Source organism: Pelophylax lessonae (genome assembly GCF_965119305.1).
Source record: "Pelophylax lessonae genome assembly, chromosome: 4".
Taxonomy (NCBI): domain Eukaryota; kingdom Metazoa; phylum Chordata; class Amphibia; order Anura; family Ranidae; genus Pelophylax; species Pelophylax lessonae.
The window spans coordinates 518,506,800-518,528,287 of record NC_138771.1 but is presented as its reverse complement, the minus strand read 5'-3'; the positions used below and the strand labels follow the sequence as shown (position 1 = coordinate 518,528,287).

The window sequence follows — 21,488 nt, the reverse complement described above, 5'->3', positions numbered from 1 at the left end:
GTAAAATTTGTTGAGGTTGAGCATTGCTTGGTGTCCAAATCATGGTCAGCATTTTCTTCTAGGAGTGAGGCCAGTGCATTTAAGGCTTCTTCCTCATCCGTATCAACCTGTTTTGGAGCTGAATCCGATTGTCGGTGATTATGCCAATATATCACTTTCCGTAAGAAGAGGCTGACATCCTTGAACACCTCAAATTCATTAATGGAGGAAGTAGATGAAAAGGATAAACCCTTGTTTCATAGGGAAATGTGATGTTGAGTCAAAGGAAAGTCGGACAGGTTTACCACCTTCATGGCCGACGTCCGTCCCCCTGTTCCTCCCTGATGGAGGGAAGGCATCAGTCATCTCCTGCCATTCCTGGCTCTCATCTCCCTTTGTTTTTTTACGGCCTCTCTTCCTCTTTCTTTTTCTACCGTGGGTGTCTGGGTATTATCCTTGCCTCCCTGTCTGGTTTTTACTATACTTTTCTTTGGAGCTAGGTTGTTCTCTCCAGTTCCTGTACCTTCTAAAAAAGTGTTTTGTCCAGGTATTTGCCCTCACTATCTGGCAAAGAATGTATAGATTTGGTGAGGGTTTCATTCCTCCCTCTACCTTTGCTGTGGCAAGCTCCATTTACCTACAGTTGGGACTCCAGACTGACCTATTCCAAGAGCAGGAATTGCTATTGATTATTTGGGAATATCCCCTAGCTTTATGGTTGATTGCCTGCTGTTAATCCCATTACCTGTATTCAGATGTGTGTATGTGGATGGATGCAAGTCTGTGGTAGCTACCTGGTTGTTTTTATACTCTTGCAATGGTGGAGGTGTATTTTTTACAATTTTGTATTTTTCAATAAAGTTGTCTATATATTTTTGCAATACCAGTTGGGCCTTCCCTGAAAATTTTCTTTTGGACCTATGGACTTCTTATATTTGCTTGGAAAGTTTGGAGACCCCTGGTATATGCTGTATGTAAACTGAATGAGACTGTGCTTATTGAAACTGAATTAATTATTCATCGGTGTGCACTAACTCTTGAACTTTGCACCACTATTTTGACATTGTTCAATAAACTTTACCTGATTTTAAAAAAAAAATCTTTCAAGCTGGATTCACAATGTCACAGTTCATTAGCACACATGTGTTATGTTGTGCATTATTTGAAAGGGATGCCTAACACACCAAAAAAGCTGCATGAACTATTTTTTTTGTAGGCTCATTAAGGTACCATTAAGAATGAATGGCACCACAGCGCATCAACAAACATAATGCATGTTTTTCCAAATAGCAGTAATGCTCGCAGTGACACGCCTGGCACAACAGTGTGAACCCAGCCTAAATGCACAAAGTGGTTACAAAGTTCTAATCCACACAATGTAAAATATGATCAAATTTGTTCCAGTCATAGAGGCAGGGGCGTACCAAGGGGGGCGTGCCACACATTGGGGGGTGGGATGTCAGTAGGGCCCTCACGCACTGGGCGGATCTGTCATCTCAGCAGGGGGGCCTGGAGGTAGAGCAGACGAGGACTCCCAAATCCTGTCCACCAATAAGCTAATCTCCCGCTGTGCAGTTATTTAGAAAAAAAAAAAGTCTCCAGGTCCCCCGTGTTCAGTGTGGGGGGGGGGGGGGTGCAGGGGAAAGAAAGTGGACTATTTAATCACTTTCAACTTTAGGGGGATTATTCTGCAGCAGCGTGCTACACAGTTGAAGGCTGGCCTCTGCTATATCAGTATACTGGAGCCAGCAGGGAGTGCTGCTGTGAAATAATCCGCCTAAAGCTGAAAGTGATGAAATAGTCCACTTTCTGTCCCCCGGCTCCCACTGAACACAGGGGGCCCAGAGAAGTTTTTTATAAACAGCTGCACAGCGGGAAACTAGCTTATTGGTGGACAGGATTTGTGAGTCCCCGTCCGCTCTACCTCGCCCCTAGGGGCGTACCTAGAGCATTTGGCACCTGGGGTGGATCCTATCTCTGGTATCCCCCCCCACCCCCAAAATCGAACACAGTTGTAGCGAGGTGGTGCAGGTTTTTAGGGATTAAATCAGATGGTGAGAAGGCAATATAATGCTTCTTTGCCGCTTGTCAAACACCCTCTGAAAAGTGATGCACTGTGGTTCACTCTTCAGAGGGCAACACTAGTGTACCCTAATCTAAAGCAATGCCCCTAACACAGCCGATACTAGGGTCACAGACGCCTGGGTGCAGAAATTTCTGGCTCTCCCACATAAGTGTGTGGTCATCTTACTAATGCCTCCTCTTTACAAATGTTTCTATGGCAGCGACTGCAGCCTCACCAATGCAGCCTCATCAGTGCAGCCTGATCAATGCCCATCAATCTAACCTCACCATTGCCCATCAATGCAGCCTTATCAGTGCCCATCAGTGCAGCCTCACCAATGCCCATCAGTGCAGCCTCACCAGTGCCCATCAATGCAGCCTCATGAATGCAGTCTCACCAGTGCCCATCAGCACACCCTCATAAGTGCCCATCAATGCAGCCTCGCTAGTGTCCATTAATAGGGGGGCAGCAGGGGGGCCCCCTCAGATGTGTCACTTCAAACCTGCTTGGTACAAGAGTTAAAATGCAGCATTGCTAGTCGCCCCCCCCCCCCCGGCTTCCCATGTAAGTAGAGTTACCCTAAGTTGCGAGGTGGGGCTTTCAAGGATTGGACTTTTTTTTTACAGCATATTCCACAGATGCAAGATTGGATTGAGATCTGGAGAGTTTGAACTTGTGTTCCTGAAGTACATCAGACTGGGATGCCTTCTTTTATTGCTCCCGGGGCCAGTTCTGATGCTCACGTGCCCAATGTAGGCGTTTTTTGCCCACAGACATGGGTCAGCATGGGCCCCTTGATTGGTCTGCTGCTACACAGCCCCATATACAACAAATTGTGATGCACTGTGTGTTCGAACACCTTCCCATCAGAACCAGCATTAACGTTTTCAGCAATTTGAGCTACAGTAGCTCTTCTACTGAATCGGACTACATAGGCCAGCCTTCATTTTGGACATACCTTGCCTTCCCATAACCCTGTCACTGGTTTTCCTTCATTGGACCACTTTTTGTCAGTCCTGACCTGCAGATCAGGAACATCCCAAAGAGCTGCAGTTCAGGAGTTGCTCTGATCCAGTAATCTAGCCATTACAATTTAGTCCTTGTCAAAGTCAACCAAATCCTTATACTTATCCATTTATTTTTCTACTTTTAACACATCAACTTCACTTGCTGCCTACTATATCCCACTGACTTTCAGATGCCATTGTAATGAGATAATCAAGGTTATTCACTTAGATTGGCAGTGGTCATAATGGTATGGTCGATCGGTGTATATTTCCTTTAATGAATATCAGCAAAAAAAATGTATATTTTACACCTTCGATGTGAAAAATAAAGAACAAACTGTTTTGGATTTAGATCTATTTTAATGATTCTTCTCTGAGGGCCTTGTTACACATAGAAATGGCTCTGGAGCCACCATGATCATATTTTGTCCATTCATTTTCGCTAACTTGATATGTGTTTCCCCTTAAACTCCATGATACAATCTAGGTATACAAAATATATGTAATGAGGACCTACCTAAACTACCCAATTAATTTCTATCCAATCAAGCAGGACGCTCGTACTACATTACATAGTTGTTGACATACTTAAAGCAGATTTTACAATTAGATTGTAATATGTGTGGCGAACATAATGCACATGCTTCTCTTGGATGCTCACAAAACCATAGCTGAGCGCAGCATCTGGAGATTGTTGTCCTTCAAGTAGTGCTGCAAATCTCTGTCCTTCTGAAACTCCTGCTCTGCCTGCCGATAGAACTGCTCCAGCTTGCTGGAAATTCTGCGCTTGCCTCCTGACTGCAGCTGCTGGTGCCGGCGCCACTCTTGGAGATCCGCTTCTTGTTGTCTCTGCTGTGCTGCCATCTGGCTATGCGTCATTTCCTGGAACAGCAAATCTTTGCATTAATATTGTATGTTTAATAGAACAGCAGATGGAGCTACCAAGACACAGATACAATGGGCAACAATGATTAAAGTGAAATAAATGTTGGTAAAATATGCGCTGCCACTGGTATAATCTATGGGTGAAGCTGCCGCTAGCACCTGCTTTGTGTTCACACACATACAGAAAAGGGTGTTCATTAAAAAAGGGGAAAGCTACCCCTAAAAAAAACATCCAAAGACAAAAAGTGCAGTAAAACCTATAATAAGTAATGCATATATAACAAAAAATATTAAATAAATAAAATAAAGTGTTATCCAATATAAAACTGCACGTATCACCATACAGTAAGACAGATGTCTAATTATACAACACTAGTGTTTTATAAAGTACAAGTACCTAATACACATAAATGAATTGTGCCAAGTTAGTTTACAACCAAGATCTGAATTACTACTGCAATCCCAGTGCTGCAAATCCAATACATAGACATAAAATGTACCACATTTATTATTGGGAGTCCATATATAAAAAGTGTCAAAAATGTGTCCACTCCTCATCAATATCGGGCAAGTGAATACCACAACCCCAGTACTGCAAAAGTTCAACACTGTGCTTAGACACAGCACTCATTCTAATGTGAATATAAAATGAAAAATGTGCACAGAAATGTCCTTATCACAGAATATCTTCTCCACTGATGTAGGGCAATGTCCCGATAAGAGTAAAACGATAGGGGTTTCACCAGTGTTCATTTCGTCAACTAAAATATTGTCGTTGACTAAATTAACTTAACACTATTTTAGTCAACTAAAATACGACTAAAACTAAAACTAAAACAAATCAGATGACTAAAATATGACTAAAACTAAAATGTTTTTTTAGTCATAAGACTAAATTACAACTAAAACTAAAATTACATTTTAGTCAAAAGACTATGACTAAAACTAAAAATTTACATAAAAATTAACACTACTCTGCTGGCCATTTCTAAATCGGCAACACAATTCCATCCAGAGCCTGTGATAATAGCACATTAAAGTTTAAACATGTATTGCACTACCGCATAAGCATAAGTAAGGGGCATCTACTCAGCTGCTGAAAGAGAAAAAAATAGGAAAAAAGCTTTTTCTTTTCCTAATAATTAATGTTGGTAATATATTCAGGTAATATGTGCAATGACATTACAGACAAGAGTTTATAGTTTTTGGGGTTTTTTGTATTTTAAAATTGCACTTTTCTGTTTGTCTAAAAGCAATATTTTTGTTTGTTTATGAAACTTGGTTTTATTTATAAAGACGTTCACAATGGCTAAATTTGTGTCTGTAGTGCATATTCAAATCTTAATACAATAAATAATAACATATTATTAGATTTTTACTCCAGGAGTATATAATTTGTTTGGAAATTTCTGAGAAATGTTTAAATAATGCATTTCAATTTACCTAAACCCATTTGATTTGTAGTTGACTAAAATGTATGAGATTTTAGTCAACTAGAAATGTACTGGAGATTTTAGTAGACTAAAATATGACTAAAACTAAAACAATTCCGATGACTATAACTAAAATAGCATTTTAGTCAAAAGACTAAAATATGACTAAAACTAAAATTGCATTTTAGTCAAAAGACTATGACTAAAATTAATTTTGAAATTTGCTTCCAAAAGAACACTGGGTTTCACCACCAAGTAACTTATGCACGTTGGGTGCAACCGGGTGACCTCACTTCCAGTATGGAGAGAAACCAGAAGTGGGTGAGAATAACAGTATCTGGCGTACTATATGTCGATTTTAGACAGGCTGTTTTTCACATATATTTTGTTAAGTGCAATTCTGTTTAAAATAAATATTGTATGGTTTTTTTTTTTTTTTTAACAAAAATATGTAGCAGAATACATATTGGCCTAAATTTTTGAAGAAATTAGATTTTTTTTCAATTTTTTATTGGATGTGTTTTATAGCAGGAAGTAAAAAATATTATCGTTTTTAAATTTGTTTGTCTATTTTTGGTTTATAGCGCAAAAAATAAAAAACACAGTGGAAATCAATTATCACCAAAAGAAAGCTCTATTTGTGGGGAAAAAAGGACTTAAATTTTATTTTGGTACAATGTTGCACAACCGCGCAATTGTCAGTTAAAGTAACGCAGCGCCGTATCACAAAAAATGGCCTGGTCAGGAGGGGGGGTAAATCTTTTGGATGTCAAGTCGTTAAACTGTTTTTGAATTGGTGGTGGTGATGGTAGTGATTTACTGGTATAGTAATGTAACCGTGCTATAAACGTACCTTCTGTCTCTCTTCCTGTTCATGGAGCTTCCGGTCCTTCTCCACCTCTATGCTCTCTCTCTGCTGCCGGAGGTCCCTCCAGTACTTCATTCTGTCCTCCTCTTTCCTCCACTCCCTCTCCCTATCTTCATCTTTCTTCCTGCTCCTCTTTTCAATCACTGCCCTGCGGGTCTCAGCCTGTTGGACCGCTAAGCCCTCTTGGTTCTCTCTCCTCTCCAGGTCAAGTAGGATCCTTTGCTCTGTACATAGCCTAAACAATAGAATATGAAAAAATAAGCCAAATATACATAGTGAAGTTCAAACGTGTAGATTGTTTTGCCTGCCAAAGGCTGAATATAATTCAGTAAAGCCAGTCATGTGATGTACGCACAATTTCCCCATTACACAGTTGACAAACATAATTTCTGATTTATCAATTCATCTTCCTTGTTCAGCAATTCACCATCCAGTGTCACTGCTCTGTCCCCAGACTGCTCATGGATCAGCAAATCAGCATCATTATGAATATAATTACCTGCTCAAAGGAAAAAAGGATGTGTGTATGGTTGGCTGCTGCTGTTAATATGGGGTATATTTAAAATAAATAACCGGGCTAAAAAATTATCTTACACACTATCCAAAACTAGTTCCTAAATGCAGCAGCCTCTACTGTGCGATATCGTCACAAAATACAGATTAACATAAAACAGAGTTGCGCTAGTAAATGATATTACACATATCTAATAAAGATGGATAAATAAAGTCGCGCTAGTCTCTAAATGTACAGGTGGACAAATGTGATATCCAATTCTGGGCAAATTAATGCTCAACAAAAAACGAAGTATGGCAGCCAGCACAACAGGAGAACAAATCCAGAAATGTAAATAATAAGAGAAAGTGGCCTCCCTCTACACTATTATCTCACACGAGCATGGGTTGGAAGCCGTGAATCTGTTCCTGGGTAGGGACCCATCATTAATTTCTGATCAAAAAACTTGGATCCTACAACACCTCTTCTTCGCCATGACACACAATTACTTCTGGTTTGAGGGTCTATATTACCTTCAGACCAGGGGTGTTGCCATGGGCGCAAAATTTGCGCCCAGTATGGCTAACTTGTTCATGGCGAAGTGGGAGGAGGAAAATGTACTCCATAATACCAGACCGGAGCTAATCCTCTGGAAAAGATACATCGATGATGTGTTGGTTATATGGAATGGCAGCTCGCAATCCCTTAATAAATTCTTTGGCTCCCTTAATACCAATGATTTGGGTATTAGGCTCCAGCATGAGTCTAGCAAGATCAGTATACATTTTTTGGATCTTAATATTATGGTTAAAGATAACCATCTGATCACCAGTATTTTTTTAAGACCACCGACCGGAACAGCTTTATTGGTTCCGATAGCTGTTATCACCCCTCTTGGCTAAAGTCAGTCCCCAAAAGCCAGTTCACAAGGATTCGTCGAAACTGTTCGTCTCTGGGGGAATACTTCCAACAAGCCAATGTGTTAAAGCTTCGGTTCCAAGAAAAAGGTTATTCCTCTCAGGATTTAGATCCTGTTATTCATGAAATAGCGGACAGGGACAGATCCTTGATGCTACTGGATAAACCAAGGGCTGACACCTCTGCTAACCCCTTTGGGGTGGCGTTTGTCGCTTCCTTCTCTCAACAATATAGGGATATTAAGAACATTTTCTCTAAACATTGGAAGGTGTTAAAAATGACAGACTCCTAGCAGAGGTGGTGGGAGAAACACCCAAGGTGGTTTACAGAGGACTTCACCCTTTAAGGTTGAGCACCAAATGTGATTAATCAACCTAGCACTCGTTCCTTTTTCCCAAAAATAAAGGGTTTCTTTCCATGTAGGAAGTGTGTCGTATGCAGGATGAATTCCATTAAGAGGAAAGCATGCACCTTTAAATCGAATACCACTAACAAATCCTACACCATAGATTCCTTTATTACTTGCGGTTCTAAGAATATAGTCTACTTACTGGAATGCCCTTGTGGCTTCCAGTATGTGGGTAGAACTATTAGAACCATGCAAATCAGGGTGAATGAACATCTAGGAAATATCAGACGCGGGTTTCCAAAACATAGCATCTCACGGCATTACTTGGAGTGCCATAACAAGTCGGCAAAAGGTACCTCCATAATCGGTATAGATAGATTCTCAGCACATTGGAGGGGTAGCAATATAAGGAGGGAGATTTAAAAAATGGAAACACGTTGGATTTATGACCTCAAATGTTACAGTGCCTTGCAAAAGTATTTGGCCCCCTTGAACTTTGCGACCTTTTGCCACATTTCAGGCTTCAAACATAAAGATATAAAACTGTAATTTTTTTATGAAGAATGAACAACAAGTGGGACACAATCATGAAGTGGAACGAAATTTATTGGATATTTCAAACTTTAACAAATAAAAAACAGAAAAATTGGGCGTGCAAAATTATTCAGCCCCTTTACTTTCAGTGCAGCAAAACTCTCCAGAAGTTCAGTGAGGATCTCTGAATGATCCAATGTTGACCTAAATGACTAATGATGATAAATAGAATCCACCTGTGTGTAATCAAGTCTCCATATAAATGCACCTGCACTGTGATAGTCTCAGAGGTCTGTTTAAAGCACAGAGAGCATCATGAAGAACAAGGAACACACCAGGCAGGTCCGAAATACTGTTGTGGAGAAGTTTAAAGCCGGATTTGGATACAAAAAGATTTCCCAAGCTTTAAACATCCCAAGGAGCACTGCGCAAGCGATAATAATGAAATGGAAGGAGTATCAGACCACTGCAAATCTACGAAGACCTGGCCGTCCCTCTAAACTTTTAGCTCATACAAGGAGAAGACTGATCAGAGATGCAGCCATGATCACTCTGGATGAACTGCAGAGATCTACAGCTGAGATGGGAGACTCTGTCCATAGGACAACAATCAGCGTATACTGCACAAATCTGGCCTTTATGGAAGAGTGGCAAGAAGAAAGCCATTTGTTAAAGATATCCATAAAAAGTGTTGTTTAAAGTTTGCCACAAGTCACCTAGGAGACACACCAAACATGTGGAAGAAGGTGCTCTGGTCAGATGAAACCAAAATCAAACTTTTTGGCAACAATGCAAAACGTTATGTTTGGCGTAAAAGTAACACAGCTCATCACCCTGAACACACCATCCCCACTGTCAAACATTGTGGTGGCAGCATCATGGTTTGGGCCTGCTTTTCTTCAGCAGGAACAGGGAAGATGGTTAAAATTGATGGGAAGATGGATGGAGCCAAATACAGGACCATTCTGGAAGAAAACCTGATGGAGTCTGCAAAAGACCTGAGACTGGGACGGAGATTTGTCTTCCAACAAGACAATGATCCAAAACCTAAAGCAAAATCTACAATGGAATGGTTCACAAATAAACATATCCAGGTGTTAGAATGGCCAAGTCAAAGTCCAGACCTGAATCCAATCGAGAATCTGTGGAAAGAACTGAAAACTGCTGTTCACAAACGCTCTCCATCCAGCCTCACTGAGCTTGAGCTGTTTTGCAAGGAGGAATGGGCAAAATTTCAGTCTCTTGATGTGCAAAACCGATAGAGACATACCCCAAGCGACTTAAAGCTGTAATCGCAGCAAAAGGTGGCACTACAAAGTATTAACTTAAGGGGGCTGAATAATTTTGCATGTTTTTTTATTTGTTAAAAAAGTTTGAAACATCCAATAAATTTCATTCCACTTCATGATTGTGTCCCAGTTGTTGTTGATTCTTCACAAAAAATTACAGTTTTATATCTTTATGTTGGAAGCCTGAAATGTGGCAAAAGGTCGCAAAGTTTAAGGGGGACAAATACTTTTGCAAGGCACTGTAACGTGCTGTAGCGTGCTTGCGGGCGTCAACCACGTCTTTGACAACGTCTATGATGATGAAACGTGTCAGAAACGTATGACGCACGCAAGCACGCCTCCGCCGCGGCCATCTTGGATTTCTTATGCTGTATTCATACAAGTAATTTTGTGAGTACCTGTCTTATACTTCTTAACAAACATCTATTTTTGAACGTATTACACGATCGGATGCCCTTTATTTTCCTCATGAGGTCCACTCCATCTTGGTACTTGTGGAGAAGCAGAGGGAACCTTACGTTGTATTAGTGAATTTATCATTACCTTGATCGTGGAGAGTCTCTGGAGGTTGATGACCGGTATACTGACCCCTACCGCTTATGCCCGTTTGATGACCAGTAAAGTTGACCCCTGCCATACATGCCTGTTTGACCTTTCATTAATTTGAAGGTCCACCGCATCTGGTAAGAGTACCCTGGCATTTACATCACGGTGGTGGATATCATCCTACAGTGGGAGCGGCTTCCTGTCATCACTTTTTTCTTTCCATTTTTACTACAGAGACTGTTCCGTGATTTTAAGACTAATCACTGTCAGTTTGTTTGAGTCCATTCATGCACCTGGGTTGTGTTAATCTCTGGACACTTAGTTCAATTTTTCATCATGTCTGTATGAATTTAGTCAAATCTCATTATTAGGCTCTGCACTTTCTCTTATTATACACATATCTAATAGTAGGAAAAAACACAAAAAAAAAAACTGTAAAAAAGTCCCATATATATATAGTCCCAATTAGCGAGGGTCTCAATTATGTTGGGTCTCAGATAATTCAATGTCCAGTGACACACATCACCGTCCACCACCAAGTATGGATGATCACCAGAAAAGAACCACCACCATAAAGACAGTATAACAGTGTAAACAAAGTGCAGCACAATCCTTATTCAAACATTACACAGTAATGAATATATAATGTATAGATATCTCATATGCTAAAAGAACGTCCATAAATGTGCAGGGTGATAATAAGAGGAAAAAAATAATAAAGTCCTTCTTGATAGGTGATGGAGATTGAGATCCCAACAGTAGATGGTTTATAATCCACAATAATGTGTGATATGTTGCTCAAATCATCCCACCACCTGGCATTCTCTGCCTCTAACCTTATAGCATAGACCCTACAGGGCCAGACAGCGTATAGTATCCAGACCAATCAGCAATGAGTATTCAGACCACTTCTCCACATTATTATCACACGGGGCCAGCTGACAGATTTTAGACCTCAATTATATCAGGGACTTCTCACCCACTGAGATATTCGGTCAAGGATGGGACTCCGTGATATATAGAATGACAATAAAGGAGATCTAGTGCTCTCTGTATTGCTTGATCACAATTTATTAAGAAAAAGTACAGGTAACACTCTATTATTCGTAGAAATCATAAGCCAAAATTGCAGAGCATGCAGGCGTGCGAGCGTGTCTCTGTTCCTCCTGTCTGGTTCCAAGATGGCCGCGGGTCATGTGACTTCCCCCCGTGCGTACCGGGATCCCCGCTGATGAAGTCCCGCCCTTTAGAACGACGTAACGCGTACGGGGGGAAGTTACGTGACTTCTAAAATTCCTGAGAGACATCTGCCCTTTCCAAGCATTCTTCAGGTGATCACTGGTCCAGCTCTTCAGTTCTCCACTGGCTACCTTTGCTACCTGTGCTTCTTTGGGCACTGCACCTCCTGTACCATCTTCAGGTGTGTACTGCACTTAGCCGCAAGGGGAGCCCTCTCAGCACTTCGGCCTCCGACCAGGTACATGACAGCCAGGCTCTAACTGCAGCAGTCTTCAGTTGTTCTTTGTTTGTGGGTCTTTCTGCCTTGAGTTTTGCCTTCAGCAAGTGAATTGCATGCTTAACCACTTAAGCCCGGAAGATTTTACCCCCTTCCTGACCAGGGGGTATTTTGCGATTCGGCACTGTGTGACTTTAACGGACAATTGCGTGGTCGTGCGACGCTGTATCTAAACGAATTTGGCGTCCTTTTTTTCCCACAAACAGAGCTTTCTTTTGGCGGTATTTGATCACCTGTGCGATTTTTTGATCATGCGCTATAAACAAAAAAAGAGCGTAAATTTTGCAAAAATAGCAATATTTTTCACATTTTTTTATATGAAATTCCCCCCCCAAAAAATGTAAAAATCTAAATTTTTTTAACATTTTCGGCCAATTTGTTTTATGTTTGGTAAAAAAAATCGCAAAAAGCGTATTTTGATTGGTTTGCGCAAAAGTTATCGCGTTTACTAACAAAGGGAAAGATTTTTGTCATTTTTGTTGTTTTTTTTTTTAACGCGTAATGGCGGCGATCTGCGTTTTTTTTTGCGGTACTGCGACATTGCGGCGGACAGATCGGACCCTTGACTGACATTTTTTACACTTTTGGGGTTACCAGTGACATTTCTACAGTAATCAGTGCTAAACATATGCACTGTTACTGTAAAAATACACTGGCAGTGAAGGGGTTAACTTTTTTTGAAAGGGAGGGACTATGTGTGTCCCTAGGGGCGTGCTTTCTACTGTGATTGGCTGTGGCTTCAGATGTATGAACAGTGATCAACGGTTCTACATAGTAGAACCGTATGATCATCCTTCATACACAGGGGAGAATGACAGGCAGCTTGTTTACACAAGCTGCCTGCCTTTCTCCCTCTCCCCCGACGATCGCAGAGTGACCGGCGGACATCGGGTCCCCTGGGCACACGCGCGGGGGGGTGCGTGACCGCGCGGGAGCGCGCCTCCGGCGGCGCGCGCTCGCTCCCTAAACCCTCACATGCTAGCGACGTAGACCTACATCACTTTGCCTGTGAGGGGCTGACTGCCGACGTAGATCGGCGTTAGGCAGTCGGCAAGTGGTTAATTGGGTTGAGATCAGGTGATTGACTCGACCATTGCAGAATATTCCACTTTTGCAGTGTGTTTTGGATTATTGTCCATCTGTACTGTGAAGCGCCGTCCGATTAACTTTGCTGTATTTGGCTGAATCTGGGCTGACAGTATATCTCTAAACACTACAGAAATCCAGGTACACCACATCCACTGGTCTCCCCCTATCTAGCTCACAGCTCACCTCCTCATAGAATGTTAACAGATTGGTTTGATAAGAACGCCATTCGTAAACCCGTGCTGATTACTGCTGATGATGTTGTTGTCTTTAGCAAACTGTACCATATAGTCCCTTATCATCCCCTCCTGAAGTTTACATACTATCGATGTCAGGCTGACCGGCCTATAATTTCCTGGGACATGCCTCTGCCCTTTTTTGAATATCGGTATCACGTTAGCTTTCCTCCAATCCCCTGGTACATTTCCTGTCATAATACTGTCAGCAAAGATTAGGAACAGTGGTCTAGATATAGTTTTACTAAGTCCTTTGAGTACTCTCGGATGTACGCCATCCGGGTCTAGTGATTTATTTGTGTTAATTTTATCCAGCCTTTCCCTGATTTCACCCTCTGTTAGCCATAGCGGCAAGTCCTGTGAATTACTGCTAACCATACAGTCATGGTCAGTGTACCCCTCCTTTTCCTGTGTAAAGACGGAAGAGAAAAAAGCGTTCAGCACAGTTGCCTTTTCAGTGTCCTCCGTAACCATCTTCTCATCATTGTTTTTTTTTTTTTAAAGGTCCCATCATTGTTAATTGTGCAATATGCTCTACCCTAGTTTTTTTGCTGTTGATATATTTAAATAATTTCTTTGGGTTCTTTTTACTATCCTCCGCTATTTGTTTCTCAAAGTTGATTTTAGCCATTTTGATTTCGCATTTACTTTTCTTATTTGCCTCCTTGTATTGCTGGAAAGCCGATACTGTGCCCTCTGATTTATATTTCTTGAAGGCCATTTTTTTTCCCCCTAATACGTTTTTTAACATTACGGTTTAGCCAGCCAGGTTTGGCTTTGTCTCTTCTAAATTTATTTCCCATAGGAATGCACTGCGAGATGCATTTGTTTAAGATGTTCCTAAAGCATTCCCATTTTTCCTCCGTGGTCAGTGTTCCTAGGGTTTGGTCCCAGTTTACCCTTTCCATCATTGAGCACAATTTGGGAAAGTTTGCCCTTCTGAAGTTTAGTGTTCTTATGTTCCCCTCTTGCCTTGTTATATTGTTATTTATGCTAAATGTGATCATCCTGTGATCGCTAGAGTCCAGGTTGTCCTGGACTCCTACCTCCGAGATTAGGCCTGGGTCATTAGTGATTAATAGATCCAGCACTGCATTTTCTCTAGTAGGAGAATCCACCAACTGAGACATGTAGTTGTCCTGTAAGGTTTCCATGAAGAGACGGGCCTTCTGGGAGTGTGTAGTCCCCTCTTCCCAGTCAATGTCGGGATAATTGAAGTCCCCTAATATGATGACTGATCCCAGCTTTGCCACTTTACCCAACAGTGATATAAATTCCAGCTCAACCTCCTCCCTTTGGTTGGGTTGCCTATAACAAACCCCCACAATTACTTTTCCCTTTACTTCTTCCCTATGGAGTTCTACCCACACAGATTCTAACTCCGTACTCATCCCTTCCATAATATCACTCCTCTCTATCACCCTTACATTATTCTTGACATAGAGACATACCCCTCCCCCTCTTTTTCATACCCTGTCCTTCCGGTACACAGAATACCCTTGGATATTGGCCAGCCAGTCATGTGAGGGGTCGAACCAAGTTTCTGTTATTCCCACAAGGTCTATGTCCTCCTCATGTACTAACATTTCCAACTCATCCATTTTATTTGCTAGGCTCCTGGCATTTGCATATACCCCTCTTTGATATTGAATGGTGCTTATTTTTATTCCTGTTTGGTCTGAGGTTTGCCCGTACAGACCCCCCAATTGACATTATGGATCTACTGTCGCTGCTGACCCTAATACTGCCTTCTGTCCTTTGCTCCTGACTGATTCTACTTCTGAGCCCCCCCCCCCATCTCCTAGTTTAAAAGCCCCTCCAACTTGGTGGCCATCTTACTCTCCAAAAGAGCTGTACCATCCCAATTAAGGTGCAGCCCGTCCTTACTAAAGAGCCAGTAGCCGACTGAGAAGTCAGCCCAGTTCTCCAGGAACCCAAACCCCTCCTTCCTACACCAGTTCCTCAGCCACTTGTTAAGTTCCCTAATCTCCTACTGCCTCTCTTGTGTGGCTTGAGGTACCGGCAGTATTTCAGAGAAAACCACCTTGGAGGTCCTATTCCTCAATCTATTCCCTAAGTCCCTGAAATAGTTCTTTAGGATCCTCCACCTTTCTCTGACTTGGTCATTAGTGCCCACATGCACCATGACCGCTGGGTGGTCCCCAGCCCCATCCAATAATCTGTCTACCCGATCCGCAATGTGCCGAACTCGAGCGCCCGGTAAACAACATACTGTCCGGCTACCGCGATCGTTTCGACAGATTGCCCTCTCTGTCCTCTTGATAATTGAGTCCCCCACTACCACAACCTGTCTAACCTTTCCTGAGTCTCGGCCCCCCTCCTTCCTGGAGCCGCTACTCCCCTGGCAGCTGGGGGAGGGCGCCTGCTCCAGCACTGCCACCCCTGAGTGATGTCATGACATCACTTCCGGGTACTCGGCGCCACATTCAAAAAACTGACAGCATTCAAAACAGCCCAACTTGGCATTTTGAATGCTTTACAGTGCCGAGGAGGGGTTTGGGGAGTACCTGGAAATTTTTTTTTTTTACATGCCCGAAAATATCGGCCGATACCGATGTCCGATGACCAAAATATTGGTATCGGCATTAAAAAAAGGATATCGGTCGATCACTAATACATATATGTATTATTTTGTTGGTGACCTGTACTTTATGTCTTCAGATGAGTTTGAGTCATATAGTTGCTCCTTTACTACCTGTTGACAGTGTACCAAATAGACATTCTGTTTATACTGTATCTTAATACCTGAACAATGTTTGCTCTTTCCTCTTTTTATTTTGTACTTGCAAACCTTATGTACAATAAAGTTACCTTGAAAAATAAAAAAAATAAAAACATCTACTACCAGCATCCAATCAGCGCTGAACAGTGTGTTCTGGCAGGGGCATGGGGGTAGTTTTCCTGATAGAACACAATAGCTCAGCAGGGAGATCGCTGTATTAACATCAGATGGGGTTAGGAGAGTGAGATCCTCCCAAGCTCTTCAGTTTTTTTTTTTGTTCATCCCACTGGGTTGAACAAAAAAAAAAAAAAAACTGATAGTGGGTACCAGGCTTTACTAAGCTCTGGATCAGATGCTCTTTGGAGTGCAACTGCAATTGTAAAGTGCACAGTAGTTTTACCTTTAGTAAATCAACCCCATGTTACAAGACTTCCTACCAATGAAAGTACCCTATTGTTAAGCATTAAAAGCTCTACCCTGTATTGACAATTCAGTGGGTTACAATGAATAGACATGGCAACCTGAAAGACCAATCTGCAGTCCTCTGTCCAGCAATTTTGGGAGGGGAGAAGAGTTGAGTAATGGATGTGTGATGGCACTGTGGTGTCAAATATTTTGTGGTGTCCATTTTCGGCATAGAAAAGGAATTACCTAGCCTATGCAACTTTTGAGTCTGACAAATATCCAACAAGGACTCATCTTAGGTACCATACTCTAAAAGTAATGGAAGAAGAGTTGCTGGCAGCACATTTTCTACCTTCTGCTGTCTTGCAGAGTGACTTCTCGCTCTTCCAACTCTTTGAATTTCTTCTCCCTCCTTCTCTGTCTCTCTTCTGCTTGAATCCTACATAGTTTGGCCTTTTCTGATTCCTTCCTCTCCCTCAGCTCCTGGTTGCTCCGTGCCTGTGCTTCGTAATTCTAAAGGAATTAAAGAGTTAACTATGGTACAGTTGCAAAATAGCAAGGAATTTAGAAAAGATCAAGATGAGAAAGTGCCGGTTCACACATATGCAATGTGGGATCCCTGCGAATCCACTGCGGGTTCCTGCATCACACTCAATTTGCAGGCAGTTAACACTGCCACATGCGAATCACTGGGGGTGTCAATACAAAGTTAACGACATCCCCAGTGCGAACTGTCAGTTTGGATATGAATAGGATTGTATAAGCAAGACCATTTTTATCTATTGATTGTATAAGTGTGAACACTCATGTGATCCGATTCTGGTGCGGACCATAAAAGGGTCCTGTGCAACTTTGGTCCGAATGCAATGTGAACTCAGCCATACGATCTGTATTATATATAATTAATAGGTGGGTTATCAGCAAGTCGGACAACTCATAAGGTCCATGCACACTGTGCTTAAAAAACGCTACTTCTACAGGAGATTTGCATTATTTTTCTGCCTGTAGAAGCAGCTCAATGGGATCCTATGTGTCCAGGCACAAAAGGACGTTTAGAGGCATATTTTAAGTTCATCTTTAAGAGGCAGGAAAAAAAAAACTTCTGGATTATGTTTTTGAGAGGAGTTTTGGGCAGAAAAAACTGCTTGACCATTCTTCCAGAAGCGCATTTGTGAGGTCAGGCACTGATGTTTGACGAGAAGGCCTGGCTCGCAGTCTCCGCTCTAATTCATCCCAAAGGTGTTCTATGGGGTTGAGGTCAGGACTCTGTGCAGGCCAGTGAATTTCCTTCACCCCAAACTCGCTTATTCATGTCTTTATGGACCTTGCTTTGTGCACTGGTCCAAATCATTTGGTGGAGTGGGGATTATGGTGTGGGGTTGATTTTCAGGGGTTGGGTTTGGCCGTTAGTTCCAGTGAAGGGAACTCTTAAGGCATCAGCATACCAAGACATTTTGGACAATTTTTCTGCGCCCATCTTTGTAGGAAAAATTTGAGGATGGCCCCTGCCTGTTCCAACATGACTGCCCACCAGTGCACAAAGCAAGGTCCATAAAGACATGGATGAGTGAGTTTTGGGTGGAGGAACTTAACTGGCCTATACAGAGTCCTTTGGGATGAATTAGAGCAGAGACTGTGAGCCAGGCCTTTTCGTCCAACATCAGTGCCTGACCTCACAAATGCGCTTCTGGAAGAATGGTCAAACTCTCCCATAGACACACTTTTTTTTCTAACTCTGCAAGGACAGAAAAAGATACAATGTATCTCCACAAAGGAAGATAGGCTAATTTGAGACCCCACGAAAAAAAGCCCAGTTCAGTGAGACTGCATGCATATTTGCGTATGGTCGGAGTGAAGGGTTAAGCTGCAAAGTATTACATTTTTGTTTTGGGGCTTAGATAACATTTTTGTGCATTGGGTTTCATTTAAAATCATCTGAAAACAGGCCAAAATAGGATGTAAACTAATTTTACCCTTTGGCAAAACAGGCTATAGAGGTGTATGAGCAAAAATTCCATTTATGTTTTTAACCCACCAACTTGAGAGGAGCAGAACGGGGTCGGCGCTCAAGTAAAGCTGATTCCATAGCCTTTCCGTCCTCTGTCATTGCCTGATTTATACGTTCCAAGGTGGTTTGGAGATGTGTCATGTTGTTCAGCTTCGAGGGATTGTACATTGAGGACATTGCATCATCTAACAAAGAAATAGCTATTAAAAATGCATTTGTAAAAGCCCTGTTCAGAACTCCTGCAGGAAAAATATCAGCTTCCTAATTCGGAACTTTTTCGCTACACTCAGTGCATTTCCTAACTACAATGCATCGAACTATCAATTAAACACACTGGTCACATCTCCAAAATCTACAATATGTTGACTTCAGCCTCCACCAAGCTTTTTTCTATGAATAAATGGGAACAACATGATATTAATGAGACGCTGAAAGTGGAGGATTGGTGTAAGATGGCACAATGTATGTCTAAAACTCTCATCAACTGCTCACTGATTGAGGTGAATTATTAAGTCTTAAGGTGGTACATGTTGCCAGTGAAGTTGGTATCTTGTGTTCTGGGGCCTCCCCACTATGCTTTAGAGGCTGTGGCCTAGAGGGCATGATGTTCCTCATTTGGTGGATCTGCCCAAAAGTAAGGAGATTTTGGATCCGTACACGTAACTTCATTTACTCGCTTACCCAGGTGAACCTTATCAAATCACCTTACAGGAGCTGTTGGGACATCAAGTGGAGGGGACCTCAGGACATACAAGAAGGCTCATAACATTTTTTTTTTGGCAGTTAAAATTGCCATTGCCAGGTCATGGAGGTCTCCCATGATCCAGTTCAGTTTGGTAAAATCCAAATTATTCTGGATCATGGCTAATGAACGCCTTTCGGTTATCCTGAAAAATAAAATTGCCTTTTTCAATAAAATATGGGACCCCCGGATTACATATTTCTCATATTTATCTGCCTCATAGGATGCCTACACTAAAGTCTTCTTAGACAGGACAAAGTGCGCTTTTTTCCTTGTGCCCCGTTTTCTCTTTCTCTACTTTACCCTCCCCCTGTCTGTTTTTAAGGCCCACTAGCCTACTTTAGTACTGCCACATACTTTAAAAGCCCTTCTTTGACCTGTGCCATGAGGATTTAATGCAGGTGGATCACAACCAGGGGCACAGTTTGCCTCATTCGTTCCCCCTTACTTGTTGAGCTCTAATGGAGGGGTTGTGTAACATTACTAGCACCGCAGCAGTATCCCTATTCTTCGCCCTCCCATGTGATTTTAAATGGAGGGGTGGAACATAATAGAGCAGGAGAGGGTGTATTTTCAATGAGTGCAGTTTTGGTTTCTTATTCCCTCATGTTAAAGCGTTTGTTACCCCAAAAAAATAAATAAAGATCCTGTTCCTTTAAGGCATGGTACACAGCACAGTGCTTGTGCTGTGTAATTCGCCCCCCCATATCACTTAGAAAACCTGGCTGATCCTGCCAGTTTCTACCCTCCCCCCTGTACACTGACCATGGTGTATCATGGCTGCTGAGCTCTGACACCGTGGTCAGTGTACGTGCCTCCATTATCCGCAGTCCTGCACTGTCCTCCTCTGTCTCCCTCTTTCCTCCTCCCCCTCCCCCTTCCTGCTTTCTGCTCCTGTGTCAGGTGCCTGCCCCCTCCCCTTCTGCTACTGAAAAACCTTTTATTATCTTATATAACCCTCTTTCTTTCCCAATGCCAGGTGCTCCTGTCACTGTGTTTTATAAACAAAATGCTGGCTTTACCCAATTTTAGAACGCAGATCGGCTGTCATGTGACTGGCCGACTCTCTCCTCCTTCCCTACTGACTGACGTCAGCGGGGAATTCGGCCCCGCCCACTGCAGCTGTCAGGCAGGGGGAGGAGAGAGGCAGCGGGTCACGTGACGGCCGATCAGCGCTCTGAAATCAGGTAAAGCATTTTCTTTTTTATAAAACACAGTGACAGGAGCACCTAGCCTTGGGAAACAAAGAGGATTATAGCAATTTTGCAGTGTGGGTTAACAACCACTTTAGTAATTTGTTCTAAAGGAAAATATATTGATTTACCATGTTCTGCATTTATGTAACCTGATATGCAATTTATGAACAATATTAGATGTTGATATACCTGCTGATTCTTACACCTTGTTAAGAATCTCAATAGAATTTATTGGAAAAGAAAAAGCCCTGTTCAGACTACACTGGATGCAAAGAAGAATTCAATTTGTGTTTAATCCATGGCTGCATTATCCTCCAACCACACAAACAGGTTGTGGGACATGCTACAAAAAGCAATAGGCAGCTGTTTACTTAAAGCTGGCCAGTTTGATTTTCTGCTAAACGTTCATAAATGAATTCTTCATCAGAGGATTCTTTTTTGCCATTATGTGTTTGAAAACCCTTAAAATGTTTATCCAGACCTGCTACTGCAATGGAATATTAAACAAGTTTCATTATGAGCTAGAAATGCTAGGGGGTTGTTTTTCAAAATGATTTCTCAACAAAATCAAGCATGGAGACGTGAATGGATGGGGAAGTTTGCTTTGAATATTAAAAATGAATTAAATAGCATTTTCAGTGTGTGGCGCTTGGATACAGTTGAGTTCTGCTTTAATTATGCATCTGTCTTATCTTTAGTAATAAATCAGTCTCAGAACTTAGCAAACTGTCGCACTTGGCTGCCAAGGAATACAGATACACAAATATGTATACCTATTGCAGAAACTTTGCCAAAGGAGACGCAACCTGATTGCAACTAATTGTGCCACTAATTAAATTGATAAATACTGTATCTCCCATGAAACTTTCCAGTTAGGGCAATTAGATCAAGGTACATTTACATATACACAATCTATTTATGGAAACATGAGAAACACATAATTACCATCTGTTTTTTGTAAGTCATATTTGATTGGACTGAAGTTTGATCGTAATATTCCTTCTGTTTGTGTGTCTCTGTTACACACAACATATTGCTTCTGTAAATAAAAAAAAAGGTACTATGTCTTAACATTATCATCTATCCATCTCATAGTATAAGTAGTAACATTCAAATTCACATAGTAATAGTCACATTCACCTGTTCTGTCATGTTGAAGATGTTTCACTGCTTATCCAAGTTGCTTCTTC

General features: G+C 41.8%; 1 protein-coding gene across 1 annotated transcript in view; it reads right to left on the bottom strand.

Moving 5' to 3' along the window:
• Positions 1-3,533: 3,533 nt before the first annotated feature.
• LOC309554057 (uncharacterized protein) overlaps positions 3,534-21,488 on the bottom strand; it is a 60,580-nt gene continuing 42,625 nt past the window's right edge. The window contains exons 8-12 of the mRNA XM_082255581.1: positions 21,244-21,337; positions 18,388-18,545; positions 16,705-16,865; positions 6,223-6,472; positions 3,534-3,933 (exon numbers count right to left, since the gene is read on the bottom strand). Of these exons, the coding sequence (XP_082111707.1) occupies positions 3,709-3,933; positions 6,223-6,472; positions 16,705-16,865; positions 18,388-18,545; positions 21,244-21,337 (888 nt within the window). The 3' untranslated portion in view covers positions 3,534-3,708. The remainder of the gene's footprint in view (positions 3,934-6,222; positions 6,473-16,704; positions 16,866-18,387; positions 18,546-21,243; positions 21,338-21,488) is intronic.